Raw genomic sequence first — 16,044 nt, forward strand, 5'->3', positions numbered from 1 at the left:
AAAACTTATATTCGTCTACTTAAATATTTAATTAATTGAACAACTAACAAAATTTAGTATGTATTACCTTTCTCAGAACCTTTGCCCTGAACCCTCTTTGATGAAGTACCACTAGAGTCCGCCATCGTGTACGGAAAAACAAACAAAAATTGGAATAATAATTCGGTGAAAGTAAAGAGTTTTCGGATTGAATTGTGAAGAGAGAGAGCGAAACTGGCTATTTAAAAGAATTCAGACTACTTCGCGCAAAACCATGGAGTAAATATTGCATTCAACACTTTGACCAAACAACTGACATAACCTTTGCACGACGAAAAATTTGTCATGCTTTTTTGGCGCCACAAATACAGGCATTCGCACGTTTTTCTGCGAACCTTTACGCAACGATGAGTTTTTTTTTTGTTGCTTAAGCTACTTTTGTGTGACGAAACGTGACGTCGCTTAACATGTTTGTCCCATTAAATTATTTCCGACCGGTTTGAGCGACGGAATGTTACCTTCGTCGCGCTAACCTATTTTACACGACGAGTTTTATGTCTTCACATAAAGTTTTGTCACACAAATGGTTTTTTCTACTAGTGATGGAAGCATAACCTCCACCAACTAATGGTCACCACCATTCCGCATCATGCCATCACCTCCTAACCCAACACAAAACCACCAACTCCACCCTATAACTCAAGCCATCAATGTCGAGAAGAAGGTCATGGAGGTTGCTGAAATAGTATGGACCATCATGATGCAGCCACCACCATATTCACTGCCCACAAAGAAGAATTGAAAGCTTTACAAGCCAAGAATCGGTGAATGAGGAAATCACATGAGCATAAACAGGCTCTTGAACCCCTAACTGAATTGTTAACCCTCTTCTCTGTTAGGAGATTGCCCTCCTAATGTAATTTCAATTTGTGTCCATTTTCGATTCAATCAATACCTATTTGATCATGGGGTGCCATATTATGTAAACTACGTTTGAAATTCAGATTTTGAGCCAACTAATATTCATGTTGACAATGATATTTCTAATTGGTGGGTTCTGAATATAATCTATGTTAAAAAATTAACTGGGGCGAAACGGATGTAGCATTTTCAATTGGTTTGTTACTTTGTTTGGAATGTTTAAAAATGTTGAGATCAATTTAAAATGACACTAAAAGATTACGGTATTTTAGGTACTTAATCCTAAATTTTTAATTAAGAAAGAATGAATCTCGTTCAAATAAAAAGATTTTGACATTTATTTAAAATTTCAATAGTAGTAAATCGGTAAATACATCAACGACTAGTAATCTTCGCAATTCATTCAAATTAAAGAGTAGTTTTCCATTGTGTTAGTAATTGTATAAAACATTACTAAGAAACATCTATTATTAGAAAGTTCTCAGCTAAACTATATCACGAGGGACTTGAATCTAAAACCTAACATTAACATTAACGAAATCAGCAAACTTTTGCCAGCTAAATCTACCGACACATGCCATATTTTTCTTTTGACTTTAAACTGAAAGATACTAAAAAGGTCGACAACTTCCAGCAAAAACGAGAAAACATCATGTTCTCATATTCTTTCCCTATACACATTAATTCTGTTTTTCTTGTGCACGTGATTAGTGCTTAATTAGCTTAAACTCCAGGTACACAATCTTTTTTGGTCTCATTATTTGCATTTTCATATATCGCGATAGTTAGTTGGCGAATAGAATCTCTTATTTATCATATAAAATGGAAATATAATAACGTAGCGGAATGGTCACAGCATCATATAAATTCTTGTTCAGATCAGTATTATATTATCAAAGAAATCGATAACATTGTCTTGGGTCACACTGCTAGGCACGGTTTCTTCACATTTTTAGTTAGGAATGGACTAGCTTAGGAGATTAAGTTGGACTGTCTTGAATTGGGCTAAGCAGTATAAGAATATTGAAATGCCAAGTTGGATTGGCTTGACTTGAACTAAATAGTATTAGAATAGTATTTAGTGCAGTGCCGAATTAAGAAGCAGAATTGGGAAAATTTTATTTAACCCGTGATTATTGAATGCAATTTCTGCAGACATGCATGAATGTATTGTTGTTGTTATTTCAACCCTACAAATCTGACGTCCCCGAATTTAGCCTCGGATAACTGAAAACAAAGTGTGATTTGGTTTGGGTTCCGCAGTACATTGCATGAGGTCCAGTGTTTACTACTATTTAGTGTATTATATATAGTAGGTTTGTAACAATGCATTTGTTTAATTAATTTCTAAAGTATTCAAGCAAACTCTTGAAGCTTAAGATTAAGTGTTTAATTAATTTCATAAGTTCGATGCCAATTTATTTTCTCCACTCTTTAGTGTAAATATATTATCGTATAAAAAAATACCAAGTGTACATTTAGCTATTGAGTTTCAGATGGAGCCCAAAACACTTGCCGGCTAAACCCTAGTGAAAAAAAAAAATGGAAACAAACAATGACCTTAGTTGTACAAAATTAGGTGACCACTAAAAGGTTTTATCGGTAACTAGTGGGGTGATTAAAGGTATAACAGTGACTAAATGAGATGTATATTAGCCAGTTAGAGACCTTCTATAATTATTTCATTCTGTAAAACTAATGTTATTATCAAGTATTTACGAAGTCATACTCAATATGAAAATCCACGTCCCCTCCTTTTGTTCTCAACTATAACAAAAATGAAACTATAACTCAAATCACATCTTATTTTAAAAAGGATAATATCATCAATCTCTACAAATCAAGGATTAACCAATGAAATTGAAACACCACCCGACTCATCTAGTTCCATTCTTTGAACGAAATGGTCATGGATGAGAAATGGTCAATCCTTTCTTATCAAAACTAAGAAGGTGTCCATTTCACAGACACAATTCGAGTACAGATAGGTTTCTCTTTTGAAAATTAAGTTGGATATAAAGGTGTCCACTATATATTTGTGCATGCATTTTTTTTTTTTTTTTTTTTATAACAAGTGGTGGGGGAGAAACGGAAATCAAAAGGTACTTCAAAAAATGGGACAACTGGTAGTAATCTACGGTTATTCACTATGTTCGGGCCCGAAGAGGTTATAGGGACTTTCATCTTGCCCGTGGCCAAGGTCAAGCAGACTCACTAGCTCGGAGCATCGAACTCGGAACCTTTCACATTTTTTTGTTTATTAAGGAGCCGCAATCTGCACCCTTACCACTGAGTCACTTAAAGTGTTTAGGCTTAACCTACATTTTTTGTCCATACTTAATTTTCGTTAAAAATCCATTCTAGATAGCTGGATGGTGTTGTTCTTAGTGTGTAACTACAATTAAGTACGGACAAACCAACAAAATTAAAGCGTTTTAATTAATAACGTACTAGCCTTCATGCACACGCTTACGCACGTGCAGAAGACATTTTTTGAATCATAGCGTACTACGCACGACTTACACGTTTTAAATGTATTTATATGAGCAAATTGACAAAAGGAAAGTCAAATATTTGAAGTACATGAATAAAGTTAGATCATGCTAGAAGAAACCCCATATAAACCAATTAAAGCAGCTGAATTCACATAATAAAATCGGTCTCTATAGAATTTACATTAAGAATAGAGATAATAATATTTAATAAACAATTGATTGAATCACATTATTACTAGCCCATTGTGAGGCTAAGTCCACACCACTCCCCCTTAATGTAGATAATATCGTTTGTTTAATAAAAAACAATCATTTGACACTTAATTTAATCACATTATTATCCATGTACGAAAGACCTTTTTTATAATCGACATTACACGCCTCTTAAGATGTTTTGAACATGTTTAAAAATAGAGAAAATAATATTTAATAAACAATTGATTAAATCACATTATTGCTAGCCCATTGTGAGGTTAAGTCCACCCCATCCCCCTTAGTGTAGACAATACCATTTGTTAAAAAAAAATTCATTTGACAACTTATTTAATCACATTATTATCCGCATACGAAATACATTTTTTATAACCTGCATTACACCCCTCTTAAGATGTTTTGAACGTGTTTAAAAATAGATAAATTGAATCACATTATTGCTAGCCCATTGTAAGGCACTAATTAAAAAAAAAACTAATGAAAAGGGCTTAAAAACTTTGAGCTTTAACAATAAAGACAAAATAAAGGGTAAAGTGAATAGTACCATGATTGACTTTTTAGTGTAAAAATGTGGTTTTTCGTTAAAGTGAACAGGATCAGGAGCTTTTCGTTAAAGTTCCCTTAAAAAAATAATGTACCAAAAAATTAATTATTAAAAAAAACACTATTAAAATAATGAAAATGCCCCAGCCTTATTTGATGCATTATTTTGGGATGCCTTTGAAGTTTTTGTCTTGGGGGGCATTTTTGTCCAAATATTTTTGTTGAATCTTGGTGACACCAAAATCACTATTCACCTTTTGTGTTGGCTCTATATATAGAAGATATGATTTTTTTGAAGCAAAGATGACATTATATTATTGAAAACCCATTCAGATACAATGGATGTAAAATGGAAATCAAACAAAGGGGAAGAATGAAAGGATTAGGCAAATCAAATTAGCAAAATTACAAATAAAATTTGATCTATGATATTTTAAATATTCTATATTTTAAAAATTTTAACTGTTAAATCTTAATTATTGTATCTTTGACCAACCAGTAAGTTACAAATGTTTGAAGATTTTCTTTTCAAAATAACTACCACTCCCACATGCCAAGCTTTCTGTAGTTGTGGATCCTAAATGAGTTCAAATATGTTTTATAAAAGTAGTATTATTTTTTTTTTTTATAAATAATTTGCGTTTTGAAATAGGTTAGTAGCTTGTATTAAACAAATTAAACGATATGCATGTCAAACAGTGGGTATTAATTTATATTTTCTTATAAATAATTTGTGTATTTTGAAATAGGTTAGTAGTTTGTATTAAACAAATTAAACTATGTGCAAGTCAAACTGTGGGTATTAGTTTACTTTAAGTACATCATCTCAACAGTTACTTAATATTATGATCTAGTAGTATTCTTCTTCACTTGTAAGTGAAAGGTTTTAAATTCGATTGTCACTAAGGACGATTTGACCCACATTATTGCTAGCCAATTGTGAGGCTTAGCCCACTCTCTCACCATTTAATATAGATAATATCATTTGTTCGAAAAAAAAAATGTACATCATCTCGATAGTCATAAAAAAATTAGATTAAATACATACAATGTTCTAAAAGACGTTAGACGTTCGACAAGACCTAGGTGGGGGCCTAGGCGAATTTATGTAAATTTATTTTATATCGTATAAATAAGTTCTTATTTTTACTTTAAAAAGATACGTAATTCTATTGAGAGATAAAAATTGTAAAATAAAACGAACTATAAATTATAAAATATTAAAACATATTGAAAACATGAGGAAAAACCATATAACGAGTGGTCATTCGAGTAGTCAACAAGTCTCTTATATTTGATTAAAAAACTAAAATGCAAAATGAAAGTTATCAATTTTTTGTATAAATGAGAGTAGCGGGCGTCTGGGCAGGCTAGGCAGACGCTGAAGCAGGTTTAGACGTATTTTCTTAATTCTCAAACTCCTAATAGCTAATTGGAACGATAGACGTTAGACGGAGATTTTTATAATAGTGAATACATATGTTCAAACAAATTATATATAAGCGTTGGATAATATTAGGAATGAGTTGTCACAGACGAAGTAGATTACTGAAAATGGAATGGAAGGCAAAGACAAGAAGTCCGGAAATCCCGGTTAATGACGAAAGGGAGTAACTGATTAGCGACTGTAATCCGCGGGCGAAGGCGACAGAAACGGACAGACAAAGAGGGTCACATTTGAGAGGGAGGTGGGTCCCATCCCCCTGAAAGCTTTTGAGTTTGAGGAATTTGGTGGCACATGGAAAACTTGCACAAAGTTTACGTGTACTCCAATACTGGAGACAAGAACCATGGCATGTGGGTCCCAGGCCCTTCTTTCTGAATAAGGATCTTTTCGTGATGATTATGGGAATTTTATATATTCACCGTATATCGTGAGATCAGTTTTCGTCAGGTACTATTTGTATTTAATTTTAAATAAAAAAATCAAATGATTTATGATCGCATGATGTACGATGAATGGTTAACATATAAGGATCTCTAAGATCCCTATAATTTGGATACAAATGGGGTCCAAATCCCTAGTTTTCTTGGGAATTCGTTCTTCACCTCTCTCAAAGAAGAGATGTTTTAATTGAAACATTAACAAGCACAGTGCAAAACAAGACGTTTCTTTGCATGATTGTAAGTTATTTTATACTCTTTTATTATATCATTAGCTATTTCTTTTTTTTTTCTTTTTTTTAATAAAAACGAATTAGACGAGATTATCTCTTCGTCACTGTGTTATCTTTACTTTGTGTTTCTTGTTCCAGAATATTCATTTGAAGATTATCATGGAGGTTCCTTAATTATTAGTGTTGGAGACAACTTGACTCAAGACTTTGAAGACAATTTGACGATATCATGGGCTGGACGTCCTTGTTATGAATGAAGTTAGCGGAATTGGTGATGGATTGTAAATTGGATTGGAAAAGCTGTTGATTCAAGTTGATTATACTTCAGGCTGGTTTGGTATTGATGTGCTTTAAAAAAAAACTGTTTATGTTGTACTGTGTGAATAAGCTTATTTTTGCTGTTTCATGTTTTCAGCTTTGTTTACCCAAAACTGTAAAAATAAGCTATTTTTAAATGATACCAAACACCTTTTTAAGCTCAACTTTTTTTTATACCAACTTTTTATAAAAACACCTCAATATCAAACCACTACTTCCTCTCAAGATATAAGTTGTATGTGTGCCGCTCATTTTTTTTTTAATCTTAAAGTTTTGTCCCACTTGATTTATTTTAAAAAGGTTTTTTTTTTTTTTACTAAGGCTTACTTCACTTCACTAATATGCAACTTGTCGACAGAGGTATCAATATTATGGAAGGCTTTGTATTCTCGTGATAGGTTTGAAGATTTTAGCGTATTTTTTGTTTCTTTATACCATGTGATACTATTTTCAGACAGCATATCTTTTTATAATATAATTTTAATTGCTGAAATTTACTTTTGATTTTATATTATTTTATGATGCCACGAATAAAACACCTTTCTTGTAAAAAATATTATATATAAATAAAATCAAAGTTAAAAATAAAAATGATGAGACGGATCCAGGGTCGGAACTGGACCGACCATGGGGGCCAAGCTTTGAGTTTCAAGCATTGAAATCACCAAACGACACTTTTCCATCCATCACACGCTGCCACGGGGACAAATCACAGCCATTCTTTCCTACCCACGTGTCCACTGCCCACTGGCCGTATCATTTTGCCGGCCACATTCCCCCTCTCACCATTAGATATATTGTGCAGGGCAGCAACAAGCCGGCTAAAATCTTGCTGGTCAATCCATCACATTGAAGCAAAAACCAAAAGCAAAGTAAAAGCTCACAAATGTCACCGGAAGTTAAGCAGCAGTCGCCGGCCGGACTGAACTACGACGAGACCAAGCTGACCTTAGGGTTGCCAGGTTCGGGCTCGAAACGTGGATTTTCAGAGACCGTTGATCTTAGTCTTGGGAGCTCAAGCTCATCATCGTCAGGAGCAAGGGTGGAATGTTGTGATCAAGGTTGTGTTGATGATGGTGGGATCACTACTCATAAGGCTCCAGCTGCAAAGTAAGTTTGTCCAGATTAACTTATTGTACAATTCATTTACATGAAACTTGAAATGCTTTACGATATTCTAAACTGCTCTAATATAACGGGGAAACTAACTTTGGTGAAGGGGACGGACGCACTATCCTGGCCAACTGGCCTAACCTGAATTTTCTTTAATATTTTGAGTTGTTTGAGGGGAGTTTTTTTTTTTTTTTTTTTAATTTTTATGGCCACATGAATATTGAAATGGGTTTTAAGGATGCTCATATGAATTGACTGTACTATTTACATGAAAATTTGAAATGGTTTTTCTTTGATATTCAAACTTTTAATGTGTGATGGAAAATTTACATGAAAACTGAAAAGGGTTTTCTTTTCTTTCAATTTTATGATTACAATGTGTTTTGATGGACATTCTGTGTGAATATTTCAGGGCACAAGTGGTTGGTTGGCCACCGGTCAGAGTTTCAAGGAAGAACTTGATGAAGAGCTGCAAGTATGTGAAAGTGGCAGTTGATGGAGCTCCATATCTGCGCAAGGTTGATCTTGAGATGTACAATAGCTATCAGCAGCTTTTGGGTGCTCTTGAGGACATGTTTTCCTTCTTAACCATCCGTATGTTCTCTACTTTCTAAAATTTCTAGAATGGACCGGCGCATAGTACGTACTAGGTTTTTATCTTCATTTTTCGAAAGATCCATCGGTGCAATGTATATTCTAGATGAACACATGGATGTGCGGTCAAAGATCTAATACCTAAAGATTCAACAGCCATGAATCGCGACGCATACTATGCTATGGCTTTTTTTTTTTTTTTTTTTAAGCCGACTTCCTAGTTTTCGTGTCTCATGGTGTATTACTGTTACTGCAGGTAATTGCTTAAATGAGAGCAAGCTTATGGACCCTGCAAATGGAGTGGAATATGTACCAACTTATGAAGACAGAGATGGGGACTGGATGCTGGTGGGAGATGTACCATGGAAGTAAGATTTCAGTCTCTCGTCTAATGTTACCGAACTGTGAATTAAGACCGCAAGTTCAAAAAATCCGTACATTCACGTAGTAATGTTCTTGATTCATGATCTGACAATTGTACATATTTACTTAATACCGATCCCTTTTTTATTCCTTGAATAGAATGTTCGTGGAAACATGCAAGCGACTCCGATTGATGAAAAGCTCGGAGGCGATCGGATTAGCTCCGAGCACGCCTCCGCGATGCAGAAGCACAAATTGAAGGAGGCTCTCTCGTGTTGTTTGGGGAGTTTTGATTAGATTAGAAAGAAAGAAAAAGATGACAAAAATAAAGTTTGCATTTTGCCAATTTTGGTATTTAATGCACTTGATGATGGAGGGGTTTTCTCCCCAATTTTGGGTTTATCACTTTTTTCGTCTTTTTTACTTGGATTGTATACTTAATTAGATACACACTAATATCTATTTAGATTTTTATTTTTGTTTCTGCATATTTTAAGCTTCGATATCGGTTTCAGAGACCATGTATTTTGTTTCTTTGTTTATTTTATTTTTTCTGAGATTAGTATTTAAATTCAATTTAAAATGAGACGAGCATAGTCAGATTCTATAGGTTTTTGCATCAAGTTCTCAATGGAATCTGAAAATATAATTCTTGGCGGGAGTTGTTATTAAAACTTCGAAAAAGTCATTCACTTCAAACAACTTATAAAAACACAAAGGAAACGTTCGTATAGGGTGCGTTTGGTACGTGGGACGGGACGGGACGGAACGGGACGAGGCGTTCCGTCCCGCGTTTGGTGCGCCAAAAATGGGTGGAACGGGTTGTTCCACGGGACAGATTTTGGGTGTTTTTGCATCCCACCTCCACCCCCTGGAACGGGTTTGTTCCACGTCTGTGGAACACAATGTTTTACCATTTTAAGACAAATATACCCCATGTCTTTTTCAAAAATTACACCTTCGTTCCGTCCCGTCCCGTCCCGTCCCGTCTGCGTACCAAACGCACCCATAAGGAAATGTGTAGGATGACCAGTTTGAGCCAAACTTGTCACTCTCAGTTTTTACCATTTTTGTGGGGATTAAGAGGAAATTTTTCTTCCTGATTTTTTCTTTGGACAAAATAAGCAAGTTGACACTCATATTTTCTTTAATTTATTCTTATCCAAACCAAATCAGTTGTAGACAACAAACGAGGCCTGGTTTCTTTAATTTATTCTTAGCGACACAAGATTATTTTTTATTTTTTATTTTTTGGAAGAAAGGTAAATTCATTACTAACAAAACATAATTAGAAGAAAGAAGGTCGGCACACCGCTTTCCATCCAACAGAAACCAACGTCCCCTGCAAACCTCTGAAATCCAGCCATACACAGCCCCATACATGGATGAAAAGAAGACTCCAAATTCCATAAGAGAGCACAACATCGTTTGCCACCACGCAATGAAAGAAACCAGTGGGTAGAAACGCACTAGCATCGGTGCCATCAAAGACATCCTAAAGGAAGAAGGTAGAGCCGGAGCTCTAAACAACTTCAAAGAGATCCGCCAGAAATCACGTTGTAATTGCGAAAAATCGTGATGAGAAAAAACCGAATTGTTGGATCAATGAAAGATGAAGCCGATTGGAAACGATATGAAGTGGATTAGGGGAAATCGTGTAGGTGGAAGGGGGGGGGGGGGAATGAAAATACGGACCGGGCACAGTGACAGATGCAGAAAAGAAAACGGAAGAAGAAAAGGGAGAAGAGGACGAGGGCTGGCGGCTGGAAGGAGGATAAGGTAGCGACACAAGATTTTGAACAACCAAGCAGCAAATCCTTTACAAGTTTTGTTACCAATTTGCCAAATGGATATTGGCGGGAATTGTAATTACACAATATTTCTTTACATTGAAATGTTTTTCATTACATGATGCTTCTGTAATACCAGGCACCCATACCAAATGACATCTCCAATAAATCAAAATTGGGCTTCAACGGATCTCATCTCTCAAATTATTTCACCTAGTTACCAAGGATAGGGTTCCTTCCCTCATCGATTTCCACGACGATGAGGTGCTTTGAGTCCGACCCTTCTGGTCCTTCGGAGTAAAGGGTGGGAAGGTAGGCATTGTATGCTGGCAAGTATCGCGAAACAAAGTCTTTTACCTGCAAAATCGAGCTCTCAGATAGAAAACATCAGTTTCAGGTTATGGAACCGACTGCAGATTCTGAAGACGGCTTATAAGATACAAATATAGATAGACTGGCAACCTCATCGTCGGACATTCCCGGGTTCCCTGCCTCTCTCATGGCAATCTCAGCCTGCAAGTTTGGGGCAACACTTGTAAATTAAAAAATCACAGTAGAAAAAAAGAACTTAAAGAACAGGTAGACTGGAGTTTATCGCAGGATGATGTTAACATGAAAGCTAACCTGCAAACGCCACTGGTAGACACAGCTCGGGTCCTTGATCTTGATAATTATCCATGCTTTAATGAACTTGTACCATGCATCATAATACGCTTCAAGATTTTTATTTACTGTCTCTAGCTGTTTAGTGGAAATTTAAATTTAAGAACCAACTGTCTTTAGTATACTGAAAACCGCTGATGAAGTTTGTGCACAGCACAAGTAATATTAACAAAGCCAATCAAAATATTTTCTGTTTTCTAACCTGTGGATCAACTGCTTTGACAACTTCCAAGGGAAGGGGTTTGAAGCCAAGCATCCAACCTTCAAAGAGAACAACCTACATGCCCAGCCAAAACCCAAATCAATTGCAAGGTGAATAATGCTATTCTATACAAAACCGACCGATACCACCTAATGATTACCTTTGGATTGACCTATTGATTTCACATCCAAACCCTAATTATTACTTCTAAAAAAACACTTCAACATAGCATTTGTCTGCCCTTGATTCTTGATATGTTCAAACATCTATCTTCATACAATCAGGTAGCTATATGGGTGATACAATTTGCATCAACTTAAGCCACTGACTGCGAGATATAATGAAAAATCCTCTTACAGACTTACTGTAAGTGGCCCTTCAACCTCTGGCCATGTTGAAGGATCAGCCCTGTCGCCTTTTCCACTGTAAGCAGACTGCAACAGGAAACAAGTTATAAAGAGCCACTTTGAACTAAAATCTGGTTTAGAGAAATAATGAAGAAGGAAAGCAATTTTCACGGTTGTGCACCTTATCATATCGGGGTAGCTTCATCTTCATACCTGAACAATTTTTTACGTGAATAATTATAAAACAGGCATGTTTCTGTAGCAGAGGAAAATGAATGATGGAGAATCACCTTGTTTACTTAATTTAGTTAGAGCAGACAATGCTTCAACAGAGAATGGAAGATCGTGACTGCCTGCATTTCCACGTAACTACAGAAACAGAAGAACAAGACATGTTATTGCTAAGAAAACGTTTTCAGCTCCTAGTGAGTTACAATGTCAACTATCAGTTGAATTACTTGAAAAGGAATTGATTGCTACCTCTAAAAGTGCATTTCCTGGATTTTCTTCTCTTAGTTTAGCCTACAAATAGTACAATATCCCATTAGAAAACAAAAATATAAAGAAAAATGCAACACAAATCCCCCGCTCAAACATACCTGACCCTCTGCTGTCAAATAAAAGTCATCAATGGATATTGAGGCAGACTTCCTGAGAATTGAACATACAGTAAGCAAAACAAAATTCCTTTATTTTTCATGAATAATCAGGAGTATCAGTTGTTCATAGCTAACCTGCCTGTGACTTTAAAAAGATAACCAAGAGCAAAGACAAGTGTAGTCTTTCCACAACCTTGTGGTGCACTGAAACCAATCTGCATCACAGACCCAAAATCAGCACCGCACAATGAAACAAAACGAAAATATAAGAATGGCATAAATGAAATCATTGATGTGGAGACCGATATATCTTAAAAGTACAAAAAATGACGGGGGATAATATGAATAGAAAGTGATGTACCACTAGGGGTGGAATATCATCTCCAGCTTTGTACAAAGATCTGTGCTGAGAAATCTGATCCTCACACCAAAAAAATACCGGAATATAGTAGTGATACAACCTAACTTTCTGAGGCTCGTTCAGATATAATTCATTGAGCTGAAACAGCCGGCACAGGTGCAACCCATATGACAACCACTTGTCAATGGACTCCGCCACTGCTTCTGGGGTCAGACCCAATTTGTCTATCAAAGGACCTGAGCATATAAATTTAAAAAGGTCCTGCACAGAAGAAACTACTGCAGGCTTCGTAGGAAACACAGAATACAATGGACCCTCCCCACAATCACTGCCGGCAGAATTGTTGTGACGCATGGAATTGTCTTGCATCCAGGAACATCCACTGCCTGCAAGTAGAATCCCGAACATAGAAAGAGGTGAAGACCAGTCATGAGCCTGCCGACACCATTACAAATTATTTTGCAGCGACAAAATTTCAATTGCAGCATTCAGACCATTTTGCTTGACCCATTAGTAATAATTCACATCGTAAATCTATCTGCCAACCTAAATCCATATACTATTTATTTTCAACGAACAAAAGTTTCTTTTCCTTCTAATTTTGTTAAATCAAAGGAAAATAATACTCTTCAAAACCAAAATAATAAAAAAATTATTCAGAATGTACTACTAACAAAAGATGGCACACAACCATAATTAGGACCTAGAACTAGTACTGCTGTAAGACTAGTTAACTCTACCAAATCAGCAATTCAACATACAACCGAACAATAAACTTGACAGCAGTTAGGAGATCTTTAGGTTCAATAAGAAGTGTAGTCATATCGTAGTAAGAATTAAGAAAAGCACACAAGAGTCAGTTGAATAACATGGGTAGGGATCATGAGCACATAATCCACCCCAACTAACTAACGCATACACCTCAATAATCAGTTAAATCCGAGGATGAGATGGGAACTTTTTTTAAAATTCAGGTTTCAACCAATGGAAGATATAGAATTTTTAAAGGAACGCTTGACACAAAATATGGATAAGTGAGGCGGCAATACAAAAACCCAAGTGCAACTAGTTAAACAAGCTCGTCACCCGTTAAACTCCACAAAGAGATAAGAGCAGAACTAATAAGCTCAGAAATATATAAAAGTCCATCCAAAGATACAAACTCTTCAAAAGTTGATATGAGCATATCGTGACCGAAATTGAAGGAATCCATCCACAAGGCTTTTAATAAATGATGCCTGATCAAACACATTGCAGTAAAATGCTAATATCTTAGACTTACTGTGTTGGAAATTAGACACACTGCGCTAAAATGCCAAGGGTAAGCTAGCAAGACCAAAATTTTAAACCAAATTTGCAAACCAAATGATGTGTCACCAATAAGAAATAAACACATTAATCAATGATTAAGTAATAATCCAATCATCAACAAACACATCATTTGGTTTGTAAATTTGGTTTTAAAAATTTGGTCTTCCTAGCATTATCCAAATGCCAATATCTTTAGACTTATTGTGTTGGAAACTAGACACACCTTTTCATTGGTGCTGGCTTGCATTCTAATTTTCTTCAATAAACACAGTTTTATTGCAAAAATATCCCAAGTAAGTGAGATTTGTTATTTCAAAACTTAAACTGGGCTCAAAATTATTGCGGAGACTTGGAAAGAGACTTTAAGAAAAGACACGGAGTACTTGAGCTAATGGAAGACAAGGCGCAAAACCGAGCGCAATGGCGTTCTAGTATTCATACAACAGACCTCATTTAGTGGATAAGGCTTTGTTATTGATGTGTGTCAGGTGAAATTAACCCTTATGACATGTATGGGCTCCCTTCAGGGTACCCTGGTGTCAGGACGAACACCCGTGGAGTAACTGATTTCTGCCAATCAACCATTCAATAATCCCTTTAAATAACAATGCACTTGTTGATCAATGTTAATTATCCCATCACAAAAGCTAAATAAAACAAAACAACATTATATTGCAAGAATATTTGGTTTCAGTTCTTTATTTGAGAAATTAACAAAGGAGCATCCCATATTCAATTCCAAAAATTGGTAACTTTTCTTTCACAATCAAAAGCAGAATGATATGAAGGTTACAGGAATCAAATTCACATTGAACAGTAGAAAAAACAGAAGTGAAAAAAATGAAATTACATCTGGAAACAGAAAAATTACCAGACTTGGAGAATTGGGCGGGCATTGGAGAGAGCTTGGATGGTGGGTTTGGTCCATTGAGTGAGGAGACAGCTGAGTAGCGATAAGAATGTAATTTACTATTATTAGCGTTGGACTTATTATTATTATAATTATTTAAAATATAAAAAGAATTAGTATTGGAATTGGAAGCATAGAGAGATGTTGTGGGCGGCCATGGCTGAGATAAGATGTTCACAGCTGCCATCTTCATCGCTCTCTCTCTCTCTCTCTCTCTCTCTCTCCTCTCCCTTTCTCTCTTGATTATGTTTTCTAACCAGAAACCAGTGGTTATGTGGAGTGGAAAAATCTTGATTCTGCTAAGGTACTATAAGACCCTTATTTATTAGTGTTGTCTCTTTCCTTTAAACATACATCTTCAAATTACTACAGTCCACTGTTATTCTTCTTCATTTATAAGTGGGAGATTTTATATTCAATTCCCGCCAAAAACAAATTTGATCATATTATTACTAGTCAATTGTGAGACGAAATCCAACCCCGTCCCCTTTAATGATAATATTGTTTGTTTTAAAAATAAATTAAAAATTTTTAAAAAAAAAAGCAGTTAGCAAATTTCTTTTTTTGGTCAGAAAACAAACTTCATTAAGATAAAGGGAGAATTACAAATGTTATAGATGGACTAAGTCCAAACAAAACAATACCCTTAAAAACCAAAGACAGATAAAAGAGTAAAAAGACCCAAGTAAAAGGAGAGTTACAACCAAGATATAATGAGAGGTCCACATAAACTTAAGCCTACCAAAGGCAAGCAACAACAGAGAAACCCTAAACTGAAGCCAGGGATCCGCAGCCGCTGCTGCCTCATCCCTGACCCCGAACTAAAATCTAGATCAGAGAATGTTCCGCAAGATCAATCCACCAAGAATCACTTCCGCAACCACACTTGTGAAGAAAGTCACCGCAAGGAACAAAAGGAGGGGAGGGCAAGGGGTGTGTAAAACACCCTTGTTCCGACGTGAATCGTTCAACAAAGTAGATGACACTTTATCGCAAATTTTTTTTATAAGTGTACTTTACTACCCATTTGGCACTTTTATGCTACTTAAAAAATTTGTCACTTCACTTCAACCAACTATTCATTTTCTCTCTCACTATAAAGTATTATCATCTTAAATTCTTTACTAAACAATATTTTTGAATCATTCAACAAAGTAGGTGACATTTTATCACAGCGTCGAAAAGCAATCATGCCTATTCTCCTT

General features: G+C 35.6%; 2 protein-coding genes across 3 annotated transcripts; one reads left to right on the forward strand and one right to left on the reverse strand.

The window, feature by feature from the left end:
* The first annotated feature begins 7,346 nt into the window (after positions 1-7,346).
* On the forward strand, positions 7,347-9,218 carry LOC103410576 (auxin-responsive protein IAA1-like). The gene is made up of 4 exons (XM_008349260.4): positions 7,347-7,696; positions 8,112-8,293; positions 8,550-8,661; positions 8,816-9,218. Exons 1-4 carry the CDS (start codon positions 7,473-7,475, stop codon positions 8,913-8,915), a joined length of 618 nt encoding a protein of 205 aa, XP_008347482.1. The 5' UTR covers positions 7,347-7,472; the 3' UTR covers positions 8,916-9,218.
* A 1,231-nt stretch (positions 9,219-10,449) lies between these two features.
* Positions 10,450-15,132, reverse strand: LOC103440671 (D-glycerate 3-kinase, chloroplastic). 2 transcript variants are annotated; one of them, XM_008379362.4, is made up of 12 exons: positions 14,801-15,132; positions 12,619-13,004; positions 12,393-12,472; positions 12,258-12,309; positions 12,139-12,180; positions 11,949-12,027; positions 11,840-11,871; positions 11,677-11,745; positions 11,312-11,386; positions 11,071-11,187; positions 10,909-10,959; positions 10,450-10,803 (listed from the first exon to the last, which is right to left on the reverse strand). In XM_008379362.4, the coding sequence occupies exons 1-12, from the start codon at positions 15,030-15,032 to the stop codon at positions 10,660-10,662; spliced, it is 1,359 nt and encodes a 452-aa protein (XP_008377584.1). In that variant the 5' UTR covers positions 15,033-15,132; the 3' UTR covers positions 10,450-10,659. The 2 variants fall into 2 exon arrangements, with proteins under 2 accessions (XP_008377584.1, XP_017189491.1); XM_017334002.3 differs by having other exon boundaries at positions 12,619-13,053; positions 14,801-15,131.
* Between the last annotated feature and the right edge of the window lie 912 nt (positions 15,133-16,044).

This window comes from Malus domestica, chromosome 17 (genome assembly GCF_042453785.1).
Source record: "Malus domestica chromosome 17, GDT2T_hap1".
In the NCBI taxonomy this organism is placed as follows: Eukaryota; Viridiplantae; Streptophyta; class Magnoliopsida; order Rosales; family Rosaceae; genus Malus; species Malus domestica.